This window comes from Lonchura striata, chromosome 2, assembly GCF_046129695.1.
Source record: "Lonchura striata isolate bLonStr1 chromosome 2, bLonStr1.mat, whole genome shotgun sequence".
Lineage (NCBI taxonomy): Eukaryota > Metazoa > Chordata > Aves > Passeriformes > Estrildidae > Lonchura > Lonchura striata.
In genome coordinates, this window is record NC_134604.1 from 10,013,649 (window position 1) to 10,040,491 (window position 26,843).

General features: G+C 37.3%; 1 protein-coding gene across 6 annotated transcripts in view; it reads left to right on the forward strand.

The window, feature by feature from the left end:
- ROBO2 (roundabout guidance receptor 2) overlaps window positions 1-26,843 on the forward strand; it is an 857,210-nt gene that overhangs the window by 746,840 nt on the left and 83,527 nt on the right. For all 6 annotated transcript variants that reach the window (XM_021532362.2, XM_021532365.2, XM_021532367.3 and 3 more), the window contains exons 8-14: window positions 5,160-5,284; window positions 9,539-9,710; window positions 15,653-15,858; window positions 19,954-20,035; window positions 20,685-20,850; window positions 22,482-22,648; window positions 25,921-26,042. In XM_021532362.2, the coding sequence (XP_021388037.2) occupies window positions 5,160-5,284; window positions 9,539-9,710; window positions 15,653-15,858; window positions 19,954-20,035; window positions 20,685-20,850; window positions 22,482-22,648; window positions 25,921-26,042 (1,040 nt within the window). The remainder of the gene's footprint in view (window positions 1-5,159; window positions 5,285-9,538; window positions 9,711-15,652; window positions 15,859-19,953; window positions 20,036-20,684; window positions 20,851-22,481; window positions 22,649-25,920; window positions 26,043-26,843) is intronic.

Consider the following 26,843-nt stretch of genomic DNA (forward strand, 5'->3'; position numbering starts at 1 on the left):
GACTGGAGGCTATTTCCTCTAGGTCTATCATTTGTTACCTGGGAAAAGAGACTGACCCCTCCTGGCTACTCCCTCCTGCCAGGGAGCTGGAGAGAACAAGACCTCCCCAAGCTCCAGACCCCTCCCCAGCTCTGTTCTCTTCTCTGGACACACTCCAGCCCCTCAATGTCCTTCTTGCAGTGAGGAGCCCAAAAATGAACACAGGATTGAGGTGAGACCTCACCAGTGCCCAGCACAGGGACAATCACTGCCCTGGTCCTGCTGCCACACCTCTGCTGATCCAGGCCAGGTGCCATTGGCTTTCTTGGCCACCTGGGCACTGCTGGCTCCTGCTCTGTCACTCCCAGGTCCTTTCCTACTAGGAGGATTTCCAGCTACTCTTCCATAAGCCTGGGGTTGTTGTGAGTCAAGTACAGGACCCAGCAGTACTTGATGAACTTCCTACAATTTGCCTTCCTTCATTGATCCTGTCTCTTGCAGTAGAAATATTAGGAAAAAAACTTGCTACAATATCTACTTTTAGTTAAAATCACCAATATAATATATGAACCCAAGGGAATTTGGGTTCATATATTTTATTATCATAACTTGTGAGCAAGTTATGATAATAAAATTCCTGTAGAATCATTGAACTCCATGTCAACTCCAAATCACAAGGTCAGTTGAGAAAATTGTCACTGGAAAAAAAAATGTTGCTAGTACCTGATATGGGATCAGTGTACTTTTTTGCTATGAATTCACATTTTTATATATTAAATTTCCCCTCCCCCTCTGAGTCTTCTGTCACATTTCTTATCAGATGACCAGAGTTCACCTACAAGGGATGAACTTTCTGTCTCAGTCATGCTTTTCTGCATCAGCAGCTTTATCAGCTCCTGTTGACTCAGTGTAACCTTTAGTATTCAGCAGCAGTACTGACAAATGCATTAAATACATCTTATCAGATTAGAGATTCTGCTAACTATTAAGATTGGAGTAGAGTTAAGAAATCCCTTTGAAATAATATGCAGCATTTTTTTTGGTATTTTTTTAAAGCTTTTTAACACCAGAGCAGGGGCTACCTTCATATACATTTATTAACAGCATAAAATATCCATTCAGTCATGCATAAACCACCAACATTCTACAAGTCCAACAGAATGCACTCTTCCCATTTTGCACAACATAACTAATGCTCACTACTGCTCATGCTTTTCTATCTGCACTTTAGTTCCCGCAGTTGAATACTGTTCTGTGCTGTAAAAACAGTTCTGAACATGATGTGATTAACCTTAAGGTCCCCCCATCCCCTCATCTCAAAGCCCCCTTGTACGTGGCCTGTGCTTTCTATTCATGTTCAACCATCTGATTTCCATATCATCTATTAGCATAACAGAGCTCTAGTGTGACATTGATTGAAGCCAGCACTTGCTGAATGCAGTATCAAAGCATAATTTGCCAAAAATCAAATCTAATTTACTGTGTACTATTTAAATTGCTCAAAAAAAAAAAAAAGTTTCAACAGAAGTATATTGGGTCTGTAATCTTAATTGGTTTTTTTTTCCCCCATATTTTTGGCTAGTCTGCTAGAATCCAAGCATTATATTTCATTTTAGAGCCAGTGTCTTTGACTTTCAGATGTCAGTTAAGCAAAAGGTTTCCACTCTGCTTCTTCCAATCCAGTTTATGTTACATCTGAAATAGTAGAAAGTAATAGTCTTCTAATGATCTTAATGTTTAGCTTGAACTAAGCATTAAAGTACCACATAATTTTAACAGCTGAAGCATATCAAGACTGCTGTTTCCTCTCTAACTGTACACTTTCAGAATGTTTTAGAAATTCACCTACTTTGAGAGCAGCGATAATGGCTTGAATAAATTTTGCCCAATGTTCCACTGAAGTCATGCTTTGAGAAAGGCATGATCTCACTTAACCCTTCTGCAGAATGGAAGTAATAATATTTGTCTGTATTTATAAACAGCATTCATATGTGAACATAATGAGCTCTCTTTTTAGGAAAATTGAAGAACCCAAGTGCTTATTCTGTCAAAGGAGCCTTGCTGTCTTTGAGCAGGGTCATGCTGCATTCTCTGGGGATAATGACAGTCACAGCATTTGGGTAGCTACATTTGACCAAGAATTACTCCTGCACTTATTAACTGTTGCTTTCAGTTCTCAAATTCAACTAGAAATTGACAGATAAAACTGATATGGTGAAAACAGTCTTTAAATGTTGTAAACAATGGTATTTTTGTCAGATGCTGTCTGTAAACAGAGCTATAGTTGAATATGACAACAAACTATGACAAAATGAAGATTTCCTTCATTATATAACTTCATCTTTGAATATTTTTTTAAATAATGAAAAAATTTAGTTTTCAAAAAGAATGTTTTTCATGTCCTCTAAAATTATGGTTCTAAATAGTTTGGCTGAAGAAACTGGTTTTCTGCTCTATTTAATGTGAGTAAAAGCTCTGATTCATTTATTTTTATAGGGAATTTCTAGTAATCAGGGCTGCAGAGCAAAGGTAGAAAAATATTGTTGCATGACTATACGTGATTGTTTACTGGAGTCTTTAGAAATCTTGACCTAGTAACTGTGAGGCCAAATATCTGCTCGTGTAGTATGGTCAAATGGTGGAGAGAACTTGGTGTGTGGCAGGGAGAGAATGGGGCAGCAGGATCATGCCATGTCAGAGCCACAGATTTATTTTCCTGGTCTGATTGGGAAAAAAAAAAGAAGAAAAAGGAAGTTCTTTCTCTGCTCTTAGGAGAGTGAGGGATGTTGAAAACTAGGAATAGATCAAAAACTGGAAACTAGGTAGAAACCAGGGTGTGTTTTTTCTCATTTCATTGTTCCTTGACTACCAAGTTACCTTAATTTCATCCTTGGAAGGTCTTCTACAGGGATAAATTCAGTTGTGTGGTATCTGTTTAGAGCTCTGAATTATGGATTTACAGTAGAGATCTGTGTGTGTGAGAGTTTCAGATGAACTTTTAAACTTGCCTCCCTTGCATTTACTCAGTTACATGATTTGGAGGACAGGCTCATGGAAATGCCTCTGTTGAACTGTCTGAGAGCACTGTCCGTGCACCCCCCCAGTGCACCAGGCAAGCCTAAGAAGTGAATTTAGCCATCCATCCTGCTTAGCATAGATCTATGGGATAGTCTCCTGACACCAGGATTTTAGGCACCGTAGGAAGATTGTGGTCTTGGGGCCACACAAACACTGCCCTGGCTAGGACACTGCATTTCCTGGCACCTGTGGGGGTTCCATGTGGATATGCTGGGTGATACAAGGTGAGGGAAACCCAAGTAACCCACTGCAGCTCAGCACTTGAGGAGTGGTGTAGCATGAGTTCAGTTCCTAGGTGTGTTTGGCAACACCTTATAGAAAGCTCAAAACACGTGGCTGTAAACAGGCAGCAAGAGGGCACCTCACCCTTAGTCCTGCCTGTTCATAAGATTAACACCTCCTCAAGTGGAGGAAGAGGTGAACATTTCTCTCCAGAGGGACCCAAACCTCTCTTTAGGAATGTGAGGCAGAAAGAAATACCCTATCTTCTAAACTGATTGTGATTCATGCTTATTAAGTTCTTGTTTTAAGAGTGCCAGCACTACTCAACTGATGCTCTTTAGACTCCTGCTGATCTGTAAAGCCTTGGGAAGTGCCTCATGAGATACCTGCAAAGTGTGTTTCAAGAGACTCAGGTCTGCTCACATTTCTATGCAGTTAGCAGGTTTGTGTCTGTGCTGTCAGCAGGTGTAATCGGAAGCTGGGTCTTGATTGCTCTTCGTGCCTAATTAAATAGTTTGTAATTATAATGCTGAAAATACGGTTTTCTAAAACACTTAAATTCTGTTTACCTGAAAGCTTAGTATTCCTAAACCATCCCTCTGCACACCCACAAAACCAACAGTGGAATAGAAGAGAACAAGGGTGGGTTGAGGCGTTTGAGTTTCTTTTGTGCCTTTTTTCCCCTGCTTCAGCCTGCCCCAAAAGTTAGCTAGTCTTTTGATAAGAATATTTGGAGATGCTGCTTACATTTTTAAAATATGCAAAAGAGTACAAATTCCAGTGATGAACCAAGAGTGGAGAGTTTTCATGTCCCACGTAGAAAAATAATTTGCTTTACTTCTACATCATGCTCAACATCTGATTTCAAGTTTTTTATCTCAAATCCTCTAACACTTCTTCCCCATTCTCTTTACACTCATTAGCACCTTTTCTCTACCTTTACTACTAAAACACTGATTCTGAATTCCTCACCATTACCCTCCAGACAAGTCAAACTATGCCCCTCTCTTAGAAATCTTTCACTTCTGACGGTGCTTCCTGGTCCCCTATGATTGAACACTGTTAATGCTAGCGACTTGAAAACAGAGCCAGCCCTGCTTCTTCTTTCTTCTTTTAACTCCAGTCTCCTTTTTCCTTTTCATTGTGTCTTCCTTACCTCCTTAAATACTATTCCTTCTTACTCACCACTCAGCTCTCCCCATCAACTCTTCAACTTTTGCTTTTCTCTACTCTTTAAACTAGCTGAAACCTGGGCTTACCAGGTACCTGTTCTTTTAGCAATGATTCTTTTTAGAGCAAGTCCTTTTCCCCACACCATTCTTTACCATATTGCTTCTAAGAGTAAGGGAGCTGTTGAACTTGGATTCTTTTGCTGTCATCCAGACCTTCCTCCCCTCTCATAATCATTTTTAAAAGTCCAGAGGGGCAGATTGAGAAAGGCAGTCTGTTTATCCTAATTCATACCTTGCAATACACAATAGCTACAGCAAACTTTGTGAAGTGTGAGAGGATCTGAGGGTGCTGATACCTTCCCAGAGCAAAGGTAGAATACATCCACACTCAGCAATATAAACACCCAACTCCTGCTCTTTAGCATTTAATGTCATCAGAATTGACTCTAGCATGTATGGTTGTAATGTTTCTTTCCTTTTTAAATTTTTTTTAATACCTGGGGATGTCACATACATATATTGCTGCTCTCTGTCGCTGTTGTTGTTTCTGTTTATATATGAATTCTGTCTATACTAATGAATGTTTCTGGTGTCATGTCCTCTGACATAAAACAAATATCCATAATGTTGTCTTTTTCCCTTCAATATTCCCTTGCTCTCCCTTGCAAAATATCCTAAACTTACACCATGGTTCTTCTTACCTTGTAGCTCCCCCACAGTTTGTGGTGAGACCACGAGACCAGATTGTAGCCCAGGGTCGAACTGTGACTTTTCCTTGTGAAACTAAAGGAAATCCCCAGCCAGCTGTTTTCTGGCAAAAAGAAGGAAGTCAGGTAAGTTGCAAGCATTCTATAAGTCTTTCAAGTCTTTCTAAATAGTTATATTGTTTAATTTTATGGAAAAATATTTACATTATCTTTCAGAGGTTTTTTTATCTTTCAAAGAAATATGTCTTTTTAAACTATCACTATTCTCTACTGAAATTTGTGTCACTTTTTTTAAATACTTTGAAGAATACAAAGGCCATTTAAGTTGTTGAAACCTGTGCTAGGCACTGTATAGATGAGTAGAGGGAAACAGTATATATGTTAAAGGCTGTTTGTTCTGAAGCCCCTAACAAACAGGTGGGTGAGACAGGCACAGCAGATAAAAAAAGGTATGACTCAATTTTGAACTAATCAGAGCCAGTAATTACAGTTCACAACCTGTCTAGACATGATCAAGCAAAATATATCCAGCAAGCTGATTTGCATTGGCATTTTCTCATAGAGCATACAAATAAAGGTTTTGAACACACAGATGCTTTCTTCAGTAAAATTATCTGAAGACATTTCAAGATTTGGTTTGGAAATATTTACCTGATCCTCTTTGAAGGCAAAATCTGTGAGGCAGCAATTGGTGCTGCTGTCAGCCCATAGTAACTTTACAGCTCAGTATCTGAATGTGATGCCACAATATTTCTTGACTGGAGGCATTGTGTGTACCAGCTCAGGTAAAACATGAAATAAGAGCTGAACCTCAGCTCTCCTGCTCTGCCCCACCTGCTTCTGCTTCACCCTCTCAGGAGACCAGAAAACTGGTCCAGAGTGACAGGACCAGGCTGACAGCATTTTGTGCTCTGCTGTCTCATTGGCTTACAAAGGCACAAAACTATTACTTTATGGGTGTGATTATTTTATTGTCTGAGTGCAAACTTAACCTTCAGTGTGTATTTCTCAGTATAATATTTAGAGAAATTTAGATCTAGCCTCCAAGGGTCACATCCTGGAAAAGCACAGTATTGTGAGTCTCACCAAGGTGACAGTTTTTCCAAAGGGAAGGTAGAATAGCATATTGAAATTAAAGTAGGAAGTACTGATGTGCTAGCAAACATTTCAAACCCCTTCCTTGTAGAGCATTTTAATAGCATGGTAATGTTTATGTAAAGTGAGCTTATAGTGTCACACTTGAATCTAATAAAGTGGACATCCATCATGCTGTAATAAAGAGAAGAGCTTCTAATTAAAGTAAGACATCATTTTCAGGATTAAAGTCATTTAGCGTAATTGAAAAGTGTTAATACTCTATTTTATCCTCTTCCATTGGTATCACTTCAAGGGTAAAAACATTTTAAGGTGAAAATGCATCTTGTGTCTTTAATTGAATGTTATTACCTACTGATTGTACAATGTTGAAGCTGCTTAATTACAAACCTGGAAAATTAATTACCATATTGAGAACCAGATCCCTAAGGGTTAGAATAGTCTTTTTTGGCAAATAAATGCAACATAAAAATTGATACCTGCATGTTTTATAATCAAACCTTGAAACATGGCTCAATGTAGTTTTATACAACATTCTCATGTTAATCTTAATTGACCATCAGTGAAGTAACACAGGTTGGGGTTGCCATCTCAGTGCATAACTTGCCATATTTTGTGGTGAGAACCCACAGAGTGAGTGAGTTTCCACATAGTGTAGCATCATAGCAATGGAGAGTGGATTTTTTGTCAAATTACAGGGCTTTACACCTTTGCCTCCCAGCTATAAATTTTTGCCTGTCTCTACAATGCTGCTTCTGCTTTTAGGGATCCTGTTTGCAGCATCACTTTCAGTGTTCAAAGTAATGTTATACAGTCATGGTATCCCTTTCCAGTAGTTGCAGGGCATTTTTGGTTGTGAATGCATTTCTCCATCCTGCATTTTTGAGCACAACCAGCCGGAAGGGAGGGGAGCTGTTCCTTCCTGAGTAATTTTTTGTGCCAGCCTGTGTATAAACAGCTGGTTCTTTGTGCTTGGTAGGCTTTTCCCCAGTGCCCAACAGCTGCTTGCCATTGACAGGTGCAAGGGCAGGGCATATGTAACCTTTAGACTCCATGGACTCAATCCTTCCTTGAGATAAGTTCAGTGGTACTATATCAGGGATGGCTCTGGTCCCTCTGTTTGCAGCCCAGCATGCCACCATTGTGCCCAGATGAGCAACCCCACAGCTAATTAAAACCAGTGAAATTGTGAAAAGCATTTTAAAATGGTACTATTGTTTAGGACAAGTTATAGTTCATAGTTGTCTGGTCTTTGAAGGGAGGAGTTAAGACACTGGTGAACTCCTCCTGATGAGTGGAGTATTTACTGGAACATGACACCTTTCCAGGACAGAGGAGCCCATACTGAAGATATAACCAAGGACTGATTCCCCTTTCTAATGAAGTAACAAAGAGGGTTCTTGACTATTTTTCTGTTAAGAATTAGGATCTTCATCCTTGCACTGTCTTTTGCATTCAGCTTGTTTTTACACTTTACATAATGAGTGATAACTGAAGTCAAGATCAGCTATGTCAAATTTCTCCTCCTTCTCATAATATTTACTGAAGTTTTCATAATACAGTAGATATAATACAGTTTTCATAATCCAGTAGGTATCTTGTGCCAGGCAGAAATTATTCTGAAAGTTTCAAGGCAGTTCAGAAAACAGGGCAATTATTTGAGACCCACTTAAACCTATAACCTCAAATTGTTTCAGAATTTTAACACCTTATTTTCCTATTATCTGACCTGTTTACTGAGTGAATATTGAGTTTTGAGGGAAAATTTGCTGTAATAAATTTCTTAAACATTGCTATTGAAAGGCAGTAAAAGAAAAGCCTAGTGTGACGAGTAACCCAGTAGGTTAAATAGGTTAATACAATTATAAGGATACTTGGAATGTTATTTAAAGCATATCTCTTTCCTTTTACAAAAACCTAGAGATAAAGGCATGAGTTTCACTTAAAAATAGGATTTGTTTCTTATTTGAATTCTTGCTTGTTTCTTAAGCAGTTTGTTGCTTATCAGCTCCAAATAATTTCTGTAAACCATCAAGGTCTCCTTCAGAAGAAGTGGATCTGCAGAAAATTCTTTTAATACCCTACTCTGCACTTTTAGATTTTTTTTTTTTTTTGTCAATACAGACAAGCTGAAAAGTTAGTAGGGAGTTATCCTTAGAAAGCACAGCTGAGCTAGACAGAGCTGCAGTAATGACTGAAAGCTTATCACAGCTGGTAACAGTGTTTTGGGGTATTCCTGATGCAAACAACTCTATTTTTCATAGAGTCTCGTTGAGTTGGCATAAAATCTAGATCCCATTTTACTGGAATTACTGTTGTTTAATTATTGTTTAAGATGTTCTTTCTATCCCACTGGGCAACTCTGCTGACCTTTCTCTTCGCATGGCCTTCCTTTTCCTGTTCTTATTTATTCACAAGAGCTATGCCAGAGGGTATAACTTTTTCCTTGAAAACACAGCTCTCACCACTAAAACCTTTTCGGGTCTGTAGTATTGATTCATTCAGTCCTTCATCATATGCAATGACTACTAGAGCCATTCCAGTTATTATTATTGACATCTCTCTTTTCTCCAATCCAGCCCAAAGGCAAAAACTAATCTCCCTGTTTTGTGCTAACTGATATCTTATCCTACATGATTTTTTTTTTTTTCCCTCTGATGATTTCCACATCAGATTAATACCCTTCCTATTTGCCCTCCAGGCTCTATGCTGCACTTCTCCTTTGGTTTATCACAGTTTTAATTTCCTTTTGCTTCTCCTTTAAACTCTCAGCTTCTCCTACTTTATGACATGCTTCTATCTTCCTCCCAGCCTTATTTATGTACCATGCTCTTACTTTCTCATTTTCTCAGAATGTTTTCATAGCCAAACAATAGTGCTCTGCTCCCTCCAGTTTCCAGGATTCAATGCTTGCTGCTAGTTTTCTAGTGTTTGCTGTAGTGTGATGCCCTTCTTGTTTGATAGCTGAGTGTATTATTACAATTGCATTCAGAATGAAGATGAATGTGTCACAAATATAAATCACTCAAGTGTGATTGTTGGAAAGTGTCTCCTCGCCTACATCCCAGTCAGAACACAGCACTGTGAGCTGTCAAAAGGCTGTTTCTAATTTAAACTGTGAGTTGCCCAAGGCAGGGAAAGCAGCTCTATGTGTTCATAAAGTCAGAACCACACTTACTTTTTGTCCTCGATTATTTATAGTACTTTTAAGGAAAAATCATTGTAGCTGAAGGAAAAGTGGTGCTTTTGTGTTTGGAATTGATGTGAGATGAATTGTCTTTGCAGAACCTACTCTTCCCAAACCAGCCTCTGCAGCCCAACAGCAGATATTCTGTGTCACCAACCGGGGACCTCACCATTACCAACATCCAGAGGTCTGATGCAGGCTACTACATTTGTCAAGCACTGACGGTTGCTGGAAGCATTTTAGCAAAGGCTCAGCTGGAGGTTACTGATGGTGAGCTGTTAGAAATTCCTATTGTTTATTTCCTGTCAAAAGTACATTAAAATCAGTGTAAATAAAGGTGTACAAGATCACATAAATCATACAAGTAAATGGACAATTTTCTGTAGGAAATAAAGTGAGAAAAGGTCTCTGTATCTGTGTATGGAGTAAAAGAGGCATCAAAGTCTAGTTTGCCTCTTAGTTGCTTTCTAGAGGCAAGAAATTGTTAACAATGGAAAAAGGGGACAAACCAGCTTAGAATAGGTTTGGTGAGAAATGAAGCTGCTTGGTTTGCTAGAGCTAAGATAGGACTAAAAAATAATCAGAAAATTAATAGTTTTGTGATTAAAGCAGTGAACTGAGGTGCAAAAAAATGTATCTCCATTCCTGCCAGTTCTATCTTAGATGAGTAGGGGATGTGTCCTTAGCTCAATTAAATCAACATAGTTTCTCTGAAGGTGGTGGAGTACCATAGATTTGGACTGCCTACAACATGTAGTCCTTTAGTCCCCCCATGAATAAAGCTCCTACCTCAGAGCTGTGTTCAGTAGGGGTAGGTGTGAAAAAAGTAATGAAAATCCATAGGTAGAGAAGAGTTTTCAGGAAAGGAAAAAAATTACATGGTCTGTCTTGATGCTTTCAATTTCAGATTTTTGGGTTTGATACTCATCCTGCCTTGAGGTTTCTCATCTACAGATATGAATCCTTTTCATATGTCAGGAATCCTGTTGATATCCCTCTTCATCTTATTGTGGATAGAAGGCAGTTTGCATCCTTGCATGTTAGTGAAGAAAACAAGAGAATCCCTGCTATACTCAGAGACAGTGGCATTCCCCAGCATCATTATTCCTTATCTTAACTGACACATTAAATATCTCCTGACAGACTTTGATGAATTTTTGCCATTAAAACTGTTGTTATATGCAGAGGTCTACTTTTACTGTTCCCTTAGAGACCTGCCTGCACCATGAAAGTTTGAAAAGATGTCTAATTTTGAATAATCTGCCTTTTCACAAGAGCATATTCATCACAAGTGACAGGTAGAGAGGTTCAGGCTCGTATTATAGAGGTTTGAGCATTAATTTGATGCCTTTCCTTTGTTTTCCAAAAGCTGCCTATATTTTTATGACAAGGGGAAATAATTTCTGCCTTATCCTTGCATCTCTTCAAGCACGTTACTTTTCTGTAGTTTCTGGAGACTAAAGACTTGGCTTTGCTCTGCAATGTCTTTTAGTCTTTTCTCTCATGGTCTATGACAAAATGATGCATTTTCATTCAATTCAAATTTAAATGTAGATTAAAAGGTCATTTGAAAGGAATGGAAAGGCAATATTTTTTAATATCTGTCCATAGTGCTGCCTGATTCAGGGCCATGACTGTCATTGGAATAAATAGAACACACAAACATTGGCTGGGAGGACATTGAGCTGTTAAATGGTCACACCTGCTGATGCTGCACAGATTTACAGCAACAGGCGCTGAGTGGATCAAATCAGGTTCAAGGATGCTAGTGATGAGAAATTCTTGCTTTTGACAGCCAAGGGCTTTGATTCACCTTTATCTATTTCTTATGTGGGGGAAAAAAAAAATAAATCCTAATTGATATCTTTGGAATTTTCATTAGCATGTTTAGAAAGCCAAGGGAAAGTGTCCCTGCTGAAATGCAAGCTCATCTCCAGTTAATTCTGGTTAAAGGCAGCCTGCATTCCACATAGCTCGAGAGAGCAGTAGCTGGTGGCTCTGCAGCTCAAGGAGTGCAGGGCCTGCCTTTTTCAAATGCTTTCCAGAACCCACTGTCAGCATGATCATTATGAAATAATACAAGATTGCTTTATAGAAATACCATTTCATCCCAGAGTCAAAGGGCAGATGAGGTCAGAAGAAAAGTGCCAAAACAACATTATGGAGCTGAGATTATGTGAATAAATGTACCATTAGATCACAGATACTTTTTTAATTGCTTTTAGTTAGGAAGTTAACCATAAATGTCTAAATAATCTGTTTTGGTTGATGCTGAGCAGAAGTTCTGAGAGCTAATGACTTTTATCAGCCGGGAAATCTAATTTAATAGTTTTAAGAATATAATAAAAGATAAACACTGTGTGTGCTAGCTATATGCTTTAGCATTAGTGTTCTAGTTTTTGGCTGGTGATTTCAGTTTTACTTCCTAGCCCAGAATTTTTCTGTTTGGTTAATGATTTAATAATAGTGGCGAGCCATCTTTTTCATTTTGAACACATTTTTGTTTGATCCAGAGTAATTTAGATCCAATTGAAGTTCCAATACAGAATGAAAACATGTCATGTGCAGAAAAACAAGTGCTTAATTATACCATATATAGCAGTGTTTCAGTTGTTACATTTTTGCACTTACAAGTCTTTACTGGAAATATTTTTAACTCAAGTGTTCACATGAGAAGAGATTACTAGCTGTGATGAAATGTGCTGAGCTGAGTGATAATTTTGCTGATTATGGACTGTGCTAAGAGCCTTGAGCATATTTGAAATTCAAATCTTGTATTTTCTTGAAAGGCTATCATGTAATTCACTGTCTAATGCACATCTGGAAAAGCAAAATCAATTTTGAAATTGAAGAATCTCAGCAATCCTTTCAAACGCAAGAAATTAATATGCAGCTCACAATCTTATGACAGATCATGCAAATAAACCAATGCTTCCATCTCTGTCTATGCTCCACATAAAAGGAATAGTTTCCAATTAGTTTTGTGTTAGTATTTGTCAATCATGCACAGAATATTTTGGAGATCTTAATTTCTCCTCAATAAATATTAAAATTTATTAATAAATCACAGTTTACTTGTCTACAAATCTGACCACAATGATTCTTATCCCTCATCCAAACTATATGTTTCATAGCAAGTGTGACAGTTTCAAACAGGAGAAATTCAGAACAATTTCACAGCTTCCTGTGAAGCTCTTCTGCAAAAAAAAAAGACAGACAAGGGATTGGGCTCTGCTTTTCCACCTTTCAGACAGAACCCTACCCTATCATGAGTGTTCATGATGTAGATTTCCTTACTTTTGTCTGATTTTACACATCATCTCACCACAAATTTTTTTTTTTAATTTTGACTTTGGAAATGCCAAACTAAAGACCTCATTTTGTTTTTCTCTTCATTTCCATTGTAATTTGACCACATATCCCCCAAATTTAAATATGGTTTCAATTGATCCAAACTGCATTTGTAGTGAATAAACTGTTAATGAACAGTTTATTATTATCTATAGGAAAATAGAATTTGTCCTTTTCCTATAATCTCTTCAAAAATTAAGATGCATTTTTCCATGAAAGGAATCTGTTATTTTTTCAGTTACCAGAATATGCAGATGTATGGATATTGGCAAATAGTTTCAAAACCATTTTAAAAAATAAAGTAATTTTGAAATCAACTTCTGTTTTACCATGCACATATGTTTGTGGGCACACAAAATGTTTTTGTGGAACAGATACAGAAGTTTGCAGCTAGGAGAAAACTATGAGAAGAAACTAATTAATATGTTTTAAAAGCAACTAACAATCCCCACACCATTTTGTGGCTATTTTTCATTAGTCCTCTGTTCTTCATAATGCTTCTGACATATATATTATTTTAAACTCTAACCTAGTTTTGGTTCCTTACTAATGAGGACCTAAGTAGTAGGAATGTAACCACACACATATTTTAGAGAAGATTTACAAGTCATAGTTGTGAAGACAATACAGCCGTTCACAGATCAGTGGAAACTCTAAGTGTTCATTTAACCTTTAACCTTAGTGTCATGGAAACCTGTAGTGGTCTTTCACCCATAACACCCTTGAAAATGAAGATTCCTTCTGGCTAGGAGGCTTTCAATTACACTATTGATCAGAGCTATTTAAAGGATTATGAGCTCCTCATTTGGGCTGTAAAAAAAATCTAATTACATGCCAAAGAACAATATCTGTAATGCAGTAGGTTTTGAAAATACCTACATTGCTACATATATGAAAGACACTTAGATGATGCAAATAACTGCAGTGGAATAGCTAGCAACTTAAATAGTTATTCTTCATTATTTTTTAGCTACTTAGAATACTGAGATTTTCTGGTTTACATTAAATCTAAAGGATAACTTGTGCAGCTAAGTTTTAATTTTATTATACTCATGCTCCAGCTAATAACTCTATCCTAGTAACTCTCTGAGAGCTGAGATCCATTTTTATTTTGCCAAATAGCTGAACTATGTAGTCATAAGGAACCTTAATGAGATTAAACATTTTGTATCAAGCTGTAAATGCCTTACATTTCTCTTGTTATATAGTGTTTCCTGTCCTATCTCTTAAGTTCAGTTAGTGATACTTCAGAATTTCCAAAATAGCTTTCACATTCTGGTGTTAAGAAATAATCTGCATTGGCTTTCTATTTTCAGTTCAAAATATATATTGGCTTTCTATTTTCAGTTTCAATTTCAATGAATGTGATGAGGTCACACTCCAAGGTGTGATTCTGACAATATTAATGATTCTGATCTTTGTGAATTTTGTTAACAAAAAAGGTAGGTAGTATTTTTGCAACATTAAAATTTCAGAAACAATTATTTTAGGCATAAAATGTGCCACTAACATATCCCTGATATGTTTTATTTAATAAATAACACAATAAAAGCACTTTGGTACTCTTGAAGGTTCCAGAGGTTTGCATCTCAAACAGCTCAAATACAACAGAAGTCATATTGCTTCATAATAATATTTTCACTTCATTGTTAGAGTCTGGTGTTTTGTGTGGACTATAATAAACAGATTCTCAGCTAGAATAAATGATTCAAACTCAATTGACATCAGCAGACGCAGGCTAACTTGCACTGGTTTAGAAGTTAATCCTGCCTGCTAAGATATTTAATACCAGTCACACAATTGTTCAGTTGTTCAAAATTTAAAACAGCAGCAGTATGGCTGGTAAATTTATAAAAATACACAAAAAGAAAAATAAATTCTCAGTACTGACTTTTTGTGACAGTCCTAGCCTTGTGTATATTCAAGTATTTTGGATTCAGTTTGTATAAACACATTTTTTAGAAACAAAGGTCATATTTTGTTGCTTAACAGATGGCTCAGAGAAAAGGTTCAACAACAGAATTATTTGGGATAAAATGATCTTTCAAGAAAAATAAACATGAGCATTATACCTCATCTTCAAGATACCTCACCGGTCATGGAATGAGGCTTATATGCAGCCATGCACTCTCTCAATAGTTGCAGGGTCCTTTATTCAGTATTGCAAGCATGCAGATTGTAAATTATCAGGGAAAAAAATGGGAGTTCATGGCTTTAAAAGGTGAGGAAATTATTTGATAAGTAAGCTGTTAAATTATGTGATTGAGCTTGAGCTTTTCTCTGCTGGAAAGAGTGGTACATCATTTAGATCAACCAGATTATGAAAATGTTTTGTATAACTGTTAAATATTTTTGCTGGTGAAAACTTGCAAATAGAGTAGGAATGGGGGATATGGTTGGTACCCAGGATAGAGTAGCTATAGTGTTTCACTTTTAACTTAACAGATTTTCTCTTTTAGACCAAATTGGGTAAGCAATTAAACACATTTTGATGTGACATCAAAGGTGTGTTTTAAGTGCTATCCCAAATTGGAAGGAAAGAGTGTTGCACTTCAATTCTTCTCTGAATCAAGGTCTTAATTTTCATCCTATGTTAACCAAATCAGCCTGATGATCTTTGCTAACAGATATTTTTCTATCTGCATGTTATCTTGCAGTGGTGAAATAAAACTCTTACTGAAATGATTTTCAAATTTGCCAACTAATTGATGACCTCTATTTATGGCTCCTCCAAAAATAATGGGTTTAGCCTCTTAGAGGCTGACTTTAAGCATCTTCTTAAAACTTGTCCCGCGTGGCGGAATAGCAGCAGCAGAGGATGGCAAAATGTGTGGGTGCCAATGCCTGTGCCACTGTTTTAGTCTTGACAGATCGACCTCCGCCCATCATCCTCCAGGGCCCCATCAACCAGACCCTGGCAGTGGATGGCACAGCTCTGCTCAAGTGCAAGGCCACCGGTGACCCCCTGCCTGTCATCAGCTGGCTCAAGGAAGGGTTCACCTTCCTGGGCCGGGACCCTCGCACGTCCATACAGGACCAGGGGACGCTCCAGATCAAAGCTCTGCGGGTGAGTAACGGCAGCGCCACGAGCGTGACGGGTTCTACGTGTCCAGTTTGGAGCTCTTGGTGTGTGCCTCAGGCAGCTCTGCTGCCTTCTTCTTGTCTCCAAAATTAACTTGTCTTTTCTACTATGAAGTTCTCACCAAGTCATTATCCATTCTTTGACATGTAGAAAAGCGAAGGGGAAAGAAGAGCAAAACTAGCTTCAGGTATTTCTATGAGAATTCCCTAAAAACAGAATCAGTGTTTATAATTTTGTGTCTGTTGCAATAGAACACATGAGTTGGGGGTAGACAAAAATGTAAAAGGACTCTCCTTCCTTTTCACTGGTCTTACGCTGAAGCCATTAGCCTCTCTGTCAAAACTTAGAGCAGTTCTTGGCAACACCTGACCGTAATTTTCCAAATACTTGTGCTAGCATGTGATCTGGAGCTCATCAGGGTTTGACCATGCACTTTCTCCATCAACAACTCGTCAGTCCCGAGCTGGCTGATTTATTCCAGTGTTATGCTTCCTGGAAATGTTCCACCAGGCTGCAAATGGGAAAAGACAACTAATACTGTAGCATACATGCAGTCATATGCAGAGGGGTTTCTATTAAAAATTAAATACCTATAGTAATATCAACATTTTTACACATGAGATAATACAATATTCTCTAATACTTCAAATAGGATAATGTCATATGTTTTTGTTAAATATTGCATCACTAATCTCTGTTTTGGCTTTTAATTTTTCCCTGTTTAAAGATTAAGTATTTCTGTGTATTTGGACAAGCATGCATATGGAAAATAGTCAGTTAAATGTACTTACTTTTCAAGAACTTGAAGATAATTTCAGAAACCATTTAAATTAGTCAGCAGAAATGTCTGCTCTTAGTTTTCCCATCCAAAAAAATGTTAAAAAACATAGTACTAATAACAAGAAATAGCAGGTTTTTTTTCTGATACTGTCTCATCAGTGATCATAGATGAATTGTGAACTGCCTTAGAACAAAATAGAATTTATTAAAAAATTTATGCTAGCTTGCCTTGAGTAAACAATTTGTCGTTCCTCCCTGGGCTGAAGGCAGGTTTAGGCCATGAAGGTTAATGCATTTTTCCTGTAGAGCTGGATTAAAGAGTGCGCTTGAATAGTCAAGATTCCCCAGTAGTGTTAGAAAGCAGCAATTAAAGGTGGAAGCTTAGTGATTTCAAACAAACTTTCAGGCACTGATGATGGGCTTCCGTGGAGTGTCCATGAGGCAGAAGCTCTTGGGATACCTGTCTGCATGCTGCTATGCAAACAATGAAATTGGCTCTGAATCGTGCCAGCACATTAATCTCACTCTTAGAGGCTGTGTCTGTAAACTAAAGGAAAATAAAATTACTTACAAGAGGAGAAGAAAACAATATTAGTAGTGAGTGTGGTTCTAAAAGACGCAAAGCTTTTATTAATCATTAAGTGGCTCATTCACTAGTAACCAATTTTTCTTAAAGGCTTAGAAAGTAATTTTTTAGAAACTCCTCTATAGCAGTAATGTGCACTGTTTGTTTGACTCAGTTTTAAGAACAAAAACTACACAGAACTATAAACACAATTTTTCTCCTGTGCTTTGCATATTTTAATTATACATGGATTTAAATGAGGAATGCTTAACTTTTCTCTCAGATCTACCTTTACAAGGACAAGCACCACTTCCTAAAGAAAAAAAAGGGCCACAAAAATGTCCAAGTATGTTTACATCCCCAGGTTCAAAATAAATTAATAATTGCCACTGACATGTCCTCAGCCTTCTGGCTGAGGGTAGATTTATATTAGGTATCAGGAAGAAATCTTCCCTGTGAGGGTGGTGAGGCACTGGAACAGGTTTCCCAGAGAATTTGTGGATTCCCCATCCCTGTTCAAGGCCAGGTTGAATGGCATTTTGAGAAACCTGGTTTGGTTGGATGGAACTTTGAGCAACCAGGGTGGGGAGGGGGGATGAGAGGACTTTAAGGTCCCTTCCAACATAAACCATTCTCTCTGATCCTTTTCTGCTATTTCTGTCACACCACAGTCAAATGATTCATGAGCCTGCAACAGTCACATGTGCCACAGTTGTAACATAAACACAGATTTTTCTGGTCAGCCAATCTCTCAGTTGCCCTGAGGAAGATGACTAAAAACTCACATATTTCATTCATTCAATACACCTTCAGACAGGTCAGCACGGATGGAAAACTCCCTTTGCTGTAGAAACGTGCCACACCAGGATTAGACACCTGCATTAACTAAGGAACAAAACTTTATTTTATTGAATAGTAAAAATTTTCCTATTCACCTCCCCCTTTTTTTTTTTCCCCATAGATCAAAAAAAGTATAAACAATTGAAGTACCAACACACTAAATCTGGTTCTAATCCATCCACAACCTGGAAATTAGATAATTTGCTAAAGCTTGCAAGAAGCCGTGTACTTCCAGCTTGCTTTGTATGTTGTTTGCCTTCTTCAAGTTGCTCTGTTGTGTATACCACATACCTCATTGAGTGCACCATCTGTCACAGTAGTACACAAATGCAGTTAAGAACCATAGCCTTGAGAAATAGTCCCCATTATCACATAATGAAGAATTATATATTTAATAAAATCTCAGAGGAAGCAAAATAAAACACGGCTTCAAAATGGTATAAGGCTCTCTCCTCTGGAAAATCTCTCTTTTCAAGAGTCTTTCACATTTCAGTAGCAGCACTGTTGTATTTTGAGTCTTTGAGCCATTGTCAGAGGGGTTTTCATTATTGCTTGTATTTCACACACATAACCATCTCCTGAAAAGCATGTTCATTCAGAAAATTGAGCTGGCATTAATGAGTTGCTTCCTCACCTAAGCATTCTCAGTGTATCTGAAGAAAAATAGCAACAAAATTCATGCGTGACAAAGCTAAAAATTAATTAAAGTATATAGCTACAAGTAATCTAAAAAACATCTTGCTTTTTTGCCTTGACATTCTTTTTGAAGAGTGACATATAAGGATATATGCTACAGTGCCAATCTGCATTTAACAGAAAACTCATTACAATTTTTTAAAGCCCAATAAAGCTCCTTGGATGCAGTTCTCTTTCCATCAAGTCATGTGATGGTGAATAAAATTCTTAATCACTAGAGTCAGCACTCACCCTTTTCTGCTTCCACCTCCAGATAACCATGCTTTATGCATTATGAAAGGAGAACTCCTCCATATATTTTGTGTTTTGTAAATTTACCATTTTCCATCCATCCCTGTAGTCTTCACTTGTTCCTGACTCAGAAATCTTTATTTTAAATTTAAACAGGAAATAGGAAAACCCCTGGCAAATTTGCTAGTAAAACAGTTTCTACGGTGATGAGATTAATATTGACAACCTAATTCAAAACAGTTTCCCTAAATAAATTTAAAATATTTGAATTGACAAGGGAATCACAATAATTTTATACAAATGCAATATTTTTTTGCTACCAAAGGGCCTTGCAAGCCTAAAAAAATATCCCATGTGAGATAGAAGAAAGGTAAGCATGGTGTAGGATCTAATTTAATGCTTCTGTTTGGAAATTGCTTGGAGGATTGTCTATGTCGAGAGAGCCACTGTTAAGAGAGAACTGTTAAGTTTTAGCAGCATTTTTATGTAGGGTGCATAGAAATTACTTTATCTGTCATAAGAGTCTAAGGTGATGTAACATCCTTCCTGGCACTGGAAACTAGACCTGTGGGTCATCCTGGGATAATAAATGCTGAGCTTTTACCCTCTAAGAGGTTAATCATTGTTATATTGTATATAAATGTTACCTGATTTCACCTGCATTTTTTGTAACCAATGCAAACGCTGACACTGTCAGTGCTCCATTGTGGAGCATTTACAGTACTGGTACCATTAACAATATGAAAATTAGAATTAGTAAAGTATTAGAAGCAAGTAATCTTATTATAGTTCTCTAAATGAAAGCCACCATTAAATGATTGCTTGAAAATGTCTGGTGCCTTCTAGTCTGGTGTAAAATGTAGGCTAAGTCCTTCTTATCAAGGAGCATTTAGAAAAAGAAAATAAGAGTAAACTCAGCTGATTCTAAAAGGTTGTTAAAGCTGCCCTTATGCCCTTTTCATGTCCAGCTCTCTGATACTGGGACTTACACTTGCGTTGCCACAAGTTCCAGTGGGGAGACGTCCTGGAGTGCTGTGCTGGAGGTGACAGGTAAGCAATGCCCAGGGATGTGCTCCACTTGGCACAGAGGAAAATAAACCATATGACAGCAGTCTGAGCCACAACTTCTTGGCTTGACATGGAGAAGTTTTGGATGAGAAGGCTGTGTTCCTTCATGCATCTTGCATTTCACTGCTGTTGTCTTATAATGCCTGTTGACATCGCAGCAATTTTCATACTTATGTCCAGTGGGTGCAGTATGCTTTAATTCTTCTAACAGGAGTATTAATAAAATGTGGCTTTATCCAGTAGTTGGCTTGGGCAAGAAAAATACAAAGTGCTCTATGTGAGTACTGCAGTTGATTTGAATACAGGAAATTTCTCAAAGTTTTTTGTACTTCATGTACATTTCAGTAAGCTGGGCTTTTTTTTATTCTTTCATTTCCTTCTTTTTTTTATTTTATATATTTATCTTTTGATTTTTGCCTTTTTTTTTCTTTATTAGTACCTAGAGAATGATAGCCCTTCATCCAAAAACATGTGGTAGTAATGCAATTGTTGACTTAGTTCTTTATAGATTAAGAACATCCGTTCTGCTGATTTTGCAGATGTTTGCCATGTTTTTCATTTTAATCTTCTGCTTTGATCAAATTATATAACCAAGGATAAAAAGTAATCATTTTGTATTTGTCCTTCACAGAATCCGGTGGAGCAGCAGTCAGTAAAAATTATGATATAAATGACCTCCCTGGGCCACCATCCAAACCTCAGGTCACGGATGTTACTAAGAACAGTGTCACCCTGTCCTGGCAGCCAGGGACCCCTGGAAGCCTACCAGCTAGTGCATACATCATTGAGGCTTTTAGGTATGTGAATTATACCACCTTTAAGCTCCTTTCTTTCTAATTTTGCTTAAACCCTAGTGCCAGGGTTTTGTGGTGTTCGTTTGGACTCTATACATGTCATTAGAAGCTCATTAAATGACTCAGTTCCATAGAAGGCATTGATTAATATTCTTCACATTGATTTTTTTCTAATTTATCACTTTTTTCTAAGTGATTAATTGGACGACATCTAACTATTTCTTCAGGTCAACAGGAATATAATGGAACAATGCAGTAATTGTTTGTCACTTTTCCTTTAACACTGATGATCAGTGAGAGTCTCCTGTGGGAATGATGCAGGTTCTTGGCTATCATAGTACAGACAATATGGGAATAAATGGGTAATCCTGAAGGCTCTCTGCAAACTTTAATTCCAGCTCTTGCTAATGCAGTCAGTATTAAGGGGTCAAAGTGCTTTAAATGTCTATTTTTTTAGTGTTTTAGATAGATGAAAACTTCTAACTGAAAAGACCAGTATTGATAATTTAGGATTTTATCCTGCAGCCTGAGGCTTTAAAGAATTCAGGTGCTCCCCTCCACACAGCAGCAATTACTGTGTAGTACAAAAGAACTCCTGGGCTCCAATTCAGCATGTTTGTTTGAGCATGGGCCGTACTCTGACATGTATCTCTAGAGCATATTTTGGCTTCAAATTCTGTACCTTTTTATATGTGTTCCTTAATCCAGTTGTTATAAAAAGGACAAGTTTTTCTTTTAAGTTAAAATTCATGCAAGAATTTTCATAATCATATGCATGCAAATTTTAACTCATATGTTATGTATGTAAAGAACATTACAGTATTTGCAGTATGTTGGTTTTGTTCTAGAAGTTGTTCTTTATGCATTGTATGAATGAAGTGATTCAAGCAACATAAACCTTGTAGCTTTCAATTTCCTTTTTCCTTTTAATATATTTAAAATTTTTTTATCAACGCTATACAACAAAGCATAGTAAAATAAAATTTTCTCTTTAAACTTATGTTTCACCCTAGATAAGATTTAATGGCATCCCATCAATAACTTCTAAAAAAGGCAGACATTTTCATTAAATGTTGTTTTAACATTCACATTTGAAATCTTTTCATATAGTGGATTGTAATCTAATTATAATAATGTTGAATTGAAATTGTGGTGGTAGGAAAATATTCATATAATTTCCTCCATTTCAAAGAATGTTTTCAATTTTTTTTTAACTTTGAGAGTGAATTTAGTTCAAGAGCATTTTTCTTCCAATGGCAGTTTATTGACATAGTTTACTTACCAGTGTAGAAAATTATTCTTTCAAGAGAACTTTCCTTTCTAAGCCTTTTGTTCAAGAGTAGCCTGTTTATCATTCAAATTTACTCTACAGCTTTCTACCTTTTTCCTTTTGCAGGTATTTTAGAGAAATAGCAAAAAGTTTTATTTTATTGCAAAGAGAAATACTTTTGACAGCTGCATTATGATTTTTAGCTGGTCTCGATGAGCTAACTGAAAAAAATATTTTTCATTTCACCCTGCTTTTACCACATTTTCCTGCTCTTAGAGTCAATCCGGGGTTACAAGACAGGTCCTTGCACATCTTTATTTTTCTCTTATATTCGTTTATAATCTTCCACGTGTTCTTGTTGCAGTCAGTCTGTGAGCAACAGCTGGCAAACGGTGGCCAACCACGTGAAGAGCACCCTGTACACTGTGAGAGGCCTGCGCCCCAACACCATCTACCTGTTCATGGTCAGAGCCATCAACCCACAGGGCCTGAGTGACCCCAGCCCCATGTCAGACCCTGTCCGAACCCAAGGTAAGGTGCAGTTTCAAGGCTCGTGTGCTTGAGCTGAAATAGAGAGGAGGAACTGTGGCTCCACCGATGGGTCAGTCTGGCTGTTTGGCTTTAGCACACTCACTGAAGGAATTGTGATTTGAGCTTCACCAATAAAGATGAGAGTAGTCCAGTGTTTGCTGCATTAAGGTTGCATCCTTAATCTTTTGTACAGTGTAGACTTTTTGGTTTGCAATTTACTTAGACTCGACTTGTCCCTGGTTACTATTGAAAGCAATGTGACCTGCCCAAGCTTTTCTGAAAAGCACTCTAAACACTCTTCTCTCCTCAGTATCTTTCCTCTCCATGTCCTTTCTTCCTCTCCATTAGTAGGGATATACTATGATTGTTGCCCCAATTCTTAAGATTTTCTAAAGGCTTCTGAGTTTACATTCTGTTAGAAAACTTTCTCACACAATTTTCTATAAACAACATATTGTTTTGCATTCCTTCATAGGGGTGGAGAAACTTGATGTACTAGTAGTTTGTCCAATGTCTTTGGAGGGGTGGCCCATTCACTCTCCAATCCACTGTCACCTTTGGAAAAGTGTAAAAGTTGGAGTCAGAAAATAAAGCCTTCTTTGCCTTGCAAACAGCAGTGGTTTGCATTGTGCTTTCACGTGTCTCACAGCGATACAATGATAACAAGTGTTTATAACAGGCAAGACACTGTGTTTAGAATTATGTTTAATCAAAAGAAATGCACAACACATGTTCATTAATCTGAACCAACATTTAGGCAGAGAATTCATGTAAATTAAGGCATCTGCATTCTAAGAATAAGAGAAAGGCATGGACCTTCTACTTACATACCTATATTTCTGAATTCTTGTATCAGTCCATTGTGCAAACCAAGAGAGAAGGCTGAAGTGAAATCGCTCATTTGCAGGGTGCTGATAGGATTGGTACCTGTGGTCCTCCATTGCTACTGAATCAGTTACTGAGGTCTGTTCACTTTGCATCAAGCTCTAACTGAATATAACTGCCACAAACAGATTTCCCTTCACAGCGTGGATTTTTTTGTTGTTTTGACAAGATACTGCTTGAATGCTTAATTCAAGAGTGTATTTCTGTGTTAAACATGTCCTAATACAAAAATTCATAATTCTTTGGAATCATAATTTTTCTAATCCAAAGTAATAGTCACAGGTAATTTAAAATTAAATCTTCTGTCTCCGTTTATTTTTATTCAGAGACTTCTGTCTCTGGAGATCTGAAGGTGCCAATGGAGGGCACATCCTGAGGCAGTCTCCAGCATGTGTTGTAAGTTGTTTGGGTCCTTTGCTGGATGGAAAGAGATAAACAAGAGTAGAGTGGCACTTCTTTATCACATAACCATCCAGCCTCCCTTATCCCAGCCTAGCCCTGAATAAATCTGTCCTGAATAGTTACACCCTCAAAATAGTAATTATGGCTGGAAGAGGAAAAATAGAGCTGCCTTCTCAAAAGCTGGAGAAGTGAGTTGTGCAGGGATTTCTTAGCCTGATTAGCCATGGAATATCACAAGTTTCCATCTTTCTTATTTTCCCATTATTATAGGGTGACTCATGCTTTTTATTGCAACAGACTTTTAGTCTGCATAACTTATCACCTAGCTAAAAAAAAACAACAACTTTATTTGGCATTTGAGTGTCAAGTATAGACTTTTTATCTGACATACTGACAAGCAATTTGATTTCAGTAAAAACATGTCTTTTAATTAGCTACGGCGTGTGTTGCAGCTTCCATTTCCAGAAGCTGTTTAGCAGTCAAGCACACTGAGACATGTACAGGATTTATAGCTTCTTTGCAAGCCTGCAGTTTAATAGAATTAAATCATAAAATCAATTGAAAATTAACATAATGTTTTGATGTGATTTCTAATTATGCCTGAATTCAATTCAGGCTCACAGTAGAAGCTGACACATGGTGGAAAGCCTTTTCACAGGGGCCATGGAGAAATAACAAAGCAGCTATAGCAGTGCTATAAAATAATAACTTGCAACAGGTAGCTTTCATAGCTGAACATTTAATGGCCTGGTATTCAGTACAGCAAATACAAGTAATAAGATTTAATGTAAATTTTCACCAATGAACTGCAAGTAGATAATCAGGTACTTTCAAAAGGTTTATCTTATATTACTTATATGAAATAAAGACAGAAGTCCTTATTTCTAATGGAATTGGTTTCTTGTTGGATTATTAATAGATGAAACCATATACTAAAAAAACTCTTCCAAAAAATGATATAAATTCCTATCCATGAAATCTAAATTATAATAAATAATAGTATATTCACTGATAGCTGAAAAAATAGGTGTTAGAGAGAATATCTAACTGAATCCATTGTGTTCAGGATGTAGCTTCTTGCACCAGTTTTGCTTAAGTCATGATTCTATTATTCCAATACTTAATCATACCCTTAGAAATAGATCAGCTGTCTTTCTACCAGGATCCTCCTCAACATGTGAAAATGAAATTACACTGGGAGCATCACACTTTTTTTCAAGTGTACATACCAGAAAACTGAATTCCACATGTACATCTTGGCATTCACTTTCTACTGTTATCAGTCCATGTTATTCTCTTACTTCTGGATACATGTGCCACTTTGAAGGGCACATGATCTTGAAGAGAAAATGTTGTGGTAGATTGTTTTGTTGGCCTTTTACTAGATAAGGATCAGTTTGGCTTCCTAAATTAAATATTTTCTTTTTTTCATGTTTGCACTAGATTTCATTAGCTATGTCTGTTAAGGGAAAATTTGCTTTGCAGGAGAAAATGCTATTTTTATTATTTGGTTTCTTGTGTGCATGGCATGTGGGGAGAAGAAGCTTAGTGAAAGTTTGGAAACATATAATGACTTAATGTCATGTATGCTCTAGCAAAATAAAAAAAACACTGTTCATTTTCTTCAATTATACTAACCAATTTGGTTCCGGACATCTGTGCAGCATTATTATTATCTAAGTACTTTGAAACTAGTGAACATTGCATCTCTCTCATCATTTACCCGAGCTGAGAAAACTTTGCCATCTAGTCAGAATACTCCTTTAATCTTATTTATATTTCATGATTTCCTAAGTGGCTAGAGGTGGATGATTTTGTTTGCATTATTTTATATTTGTCCGGGTTTCAACCTTAGTGCTGTATTTTTTTAAAAACAGTGCTATAGAGGATTTTCAAGTCATGTCATCAGGCTACTCAGTAGATTTTATTGATGCCATATATAGCTTTTCTCACTAAAGTGATGATTTCATATGTGTGCCTGGCAGATATCAGCCCCCCAGCACAAGGTGTGGATCACAGGCAAGTCCAGAAAGAGCTGGGAGACGTCATTGTACGGCTGCACAATCCTGTTGTGCTGACACCCACGACAGTGCAAGTCACCTGGACGGTAAAGCTTCTGCTGTTGTTACCTTAACAATCATTTCAGTCTGCCTATTTATCCCTTCAGTGTTTTACCACCCAGGAATGATCCAGTCTTGATCCCAGTGTGAGTGCTCTGACAATCTAACATACAGCAGTGTGTATATATGTATGTATGTGTGTATATATATATATATATATATATATGTGTGTGTGTGTGTGTGTGTGTGTGTGTGTGTATATGTATATATATATATATGGCAATGAAATAGTCATTTTCTCTTTCAAGTCAGGCAGGTTCAATGTCTTCAGTCTTCTGCTTGAAGCAAGGTAGCTCTCTGAATAGAAAAACATTATAAAAATGAGTATGCTTGAAGGATAATTGATCTGTGGATTCATTACGCTACATGTCAAGAAATAATCAAAGTTAAATATCGAGAAGAAATTGCTGTGTGAAAAAGTACTTTCTGCTTCAAGTCATAGTGACCTCTGACAATGCCCTATTATTTAGTGACCCAAAAATCAAAAATATCTTTCCTGCAGAGCACTTGCAGTGAAGTCAGAAGCACATGGTGCTAGTGCCTGACGCACTGTCTGTCATCTGGTTTGCCAGCACAAGCCTTACCCACAATCAGTGGATATCCTTTCATTAGAGAACACCAAAGTCTTTTGGGCAGTGCTTAACAACATTTCTATTTGAGGGGTCAAACTGCTGGGTAGGATTTCTAATATAGTGTTTGGCTTTCAAATTGTTCTGTTTCCCTTTCTGAAGCTTGATGGAAAGGACTTGTAAGAGTAGGAGAGAATTCCCAGGGCACTGGACACAAGG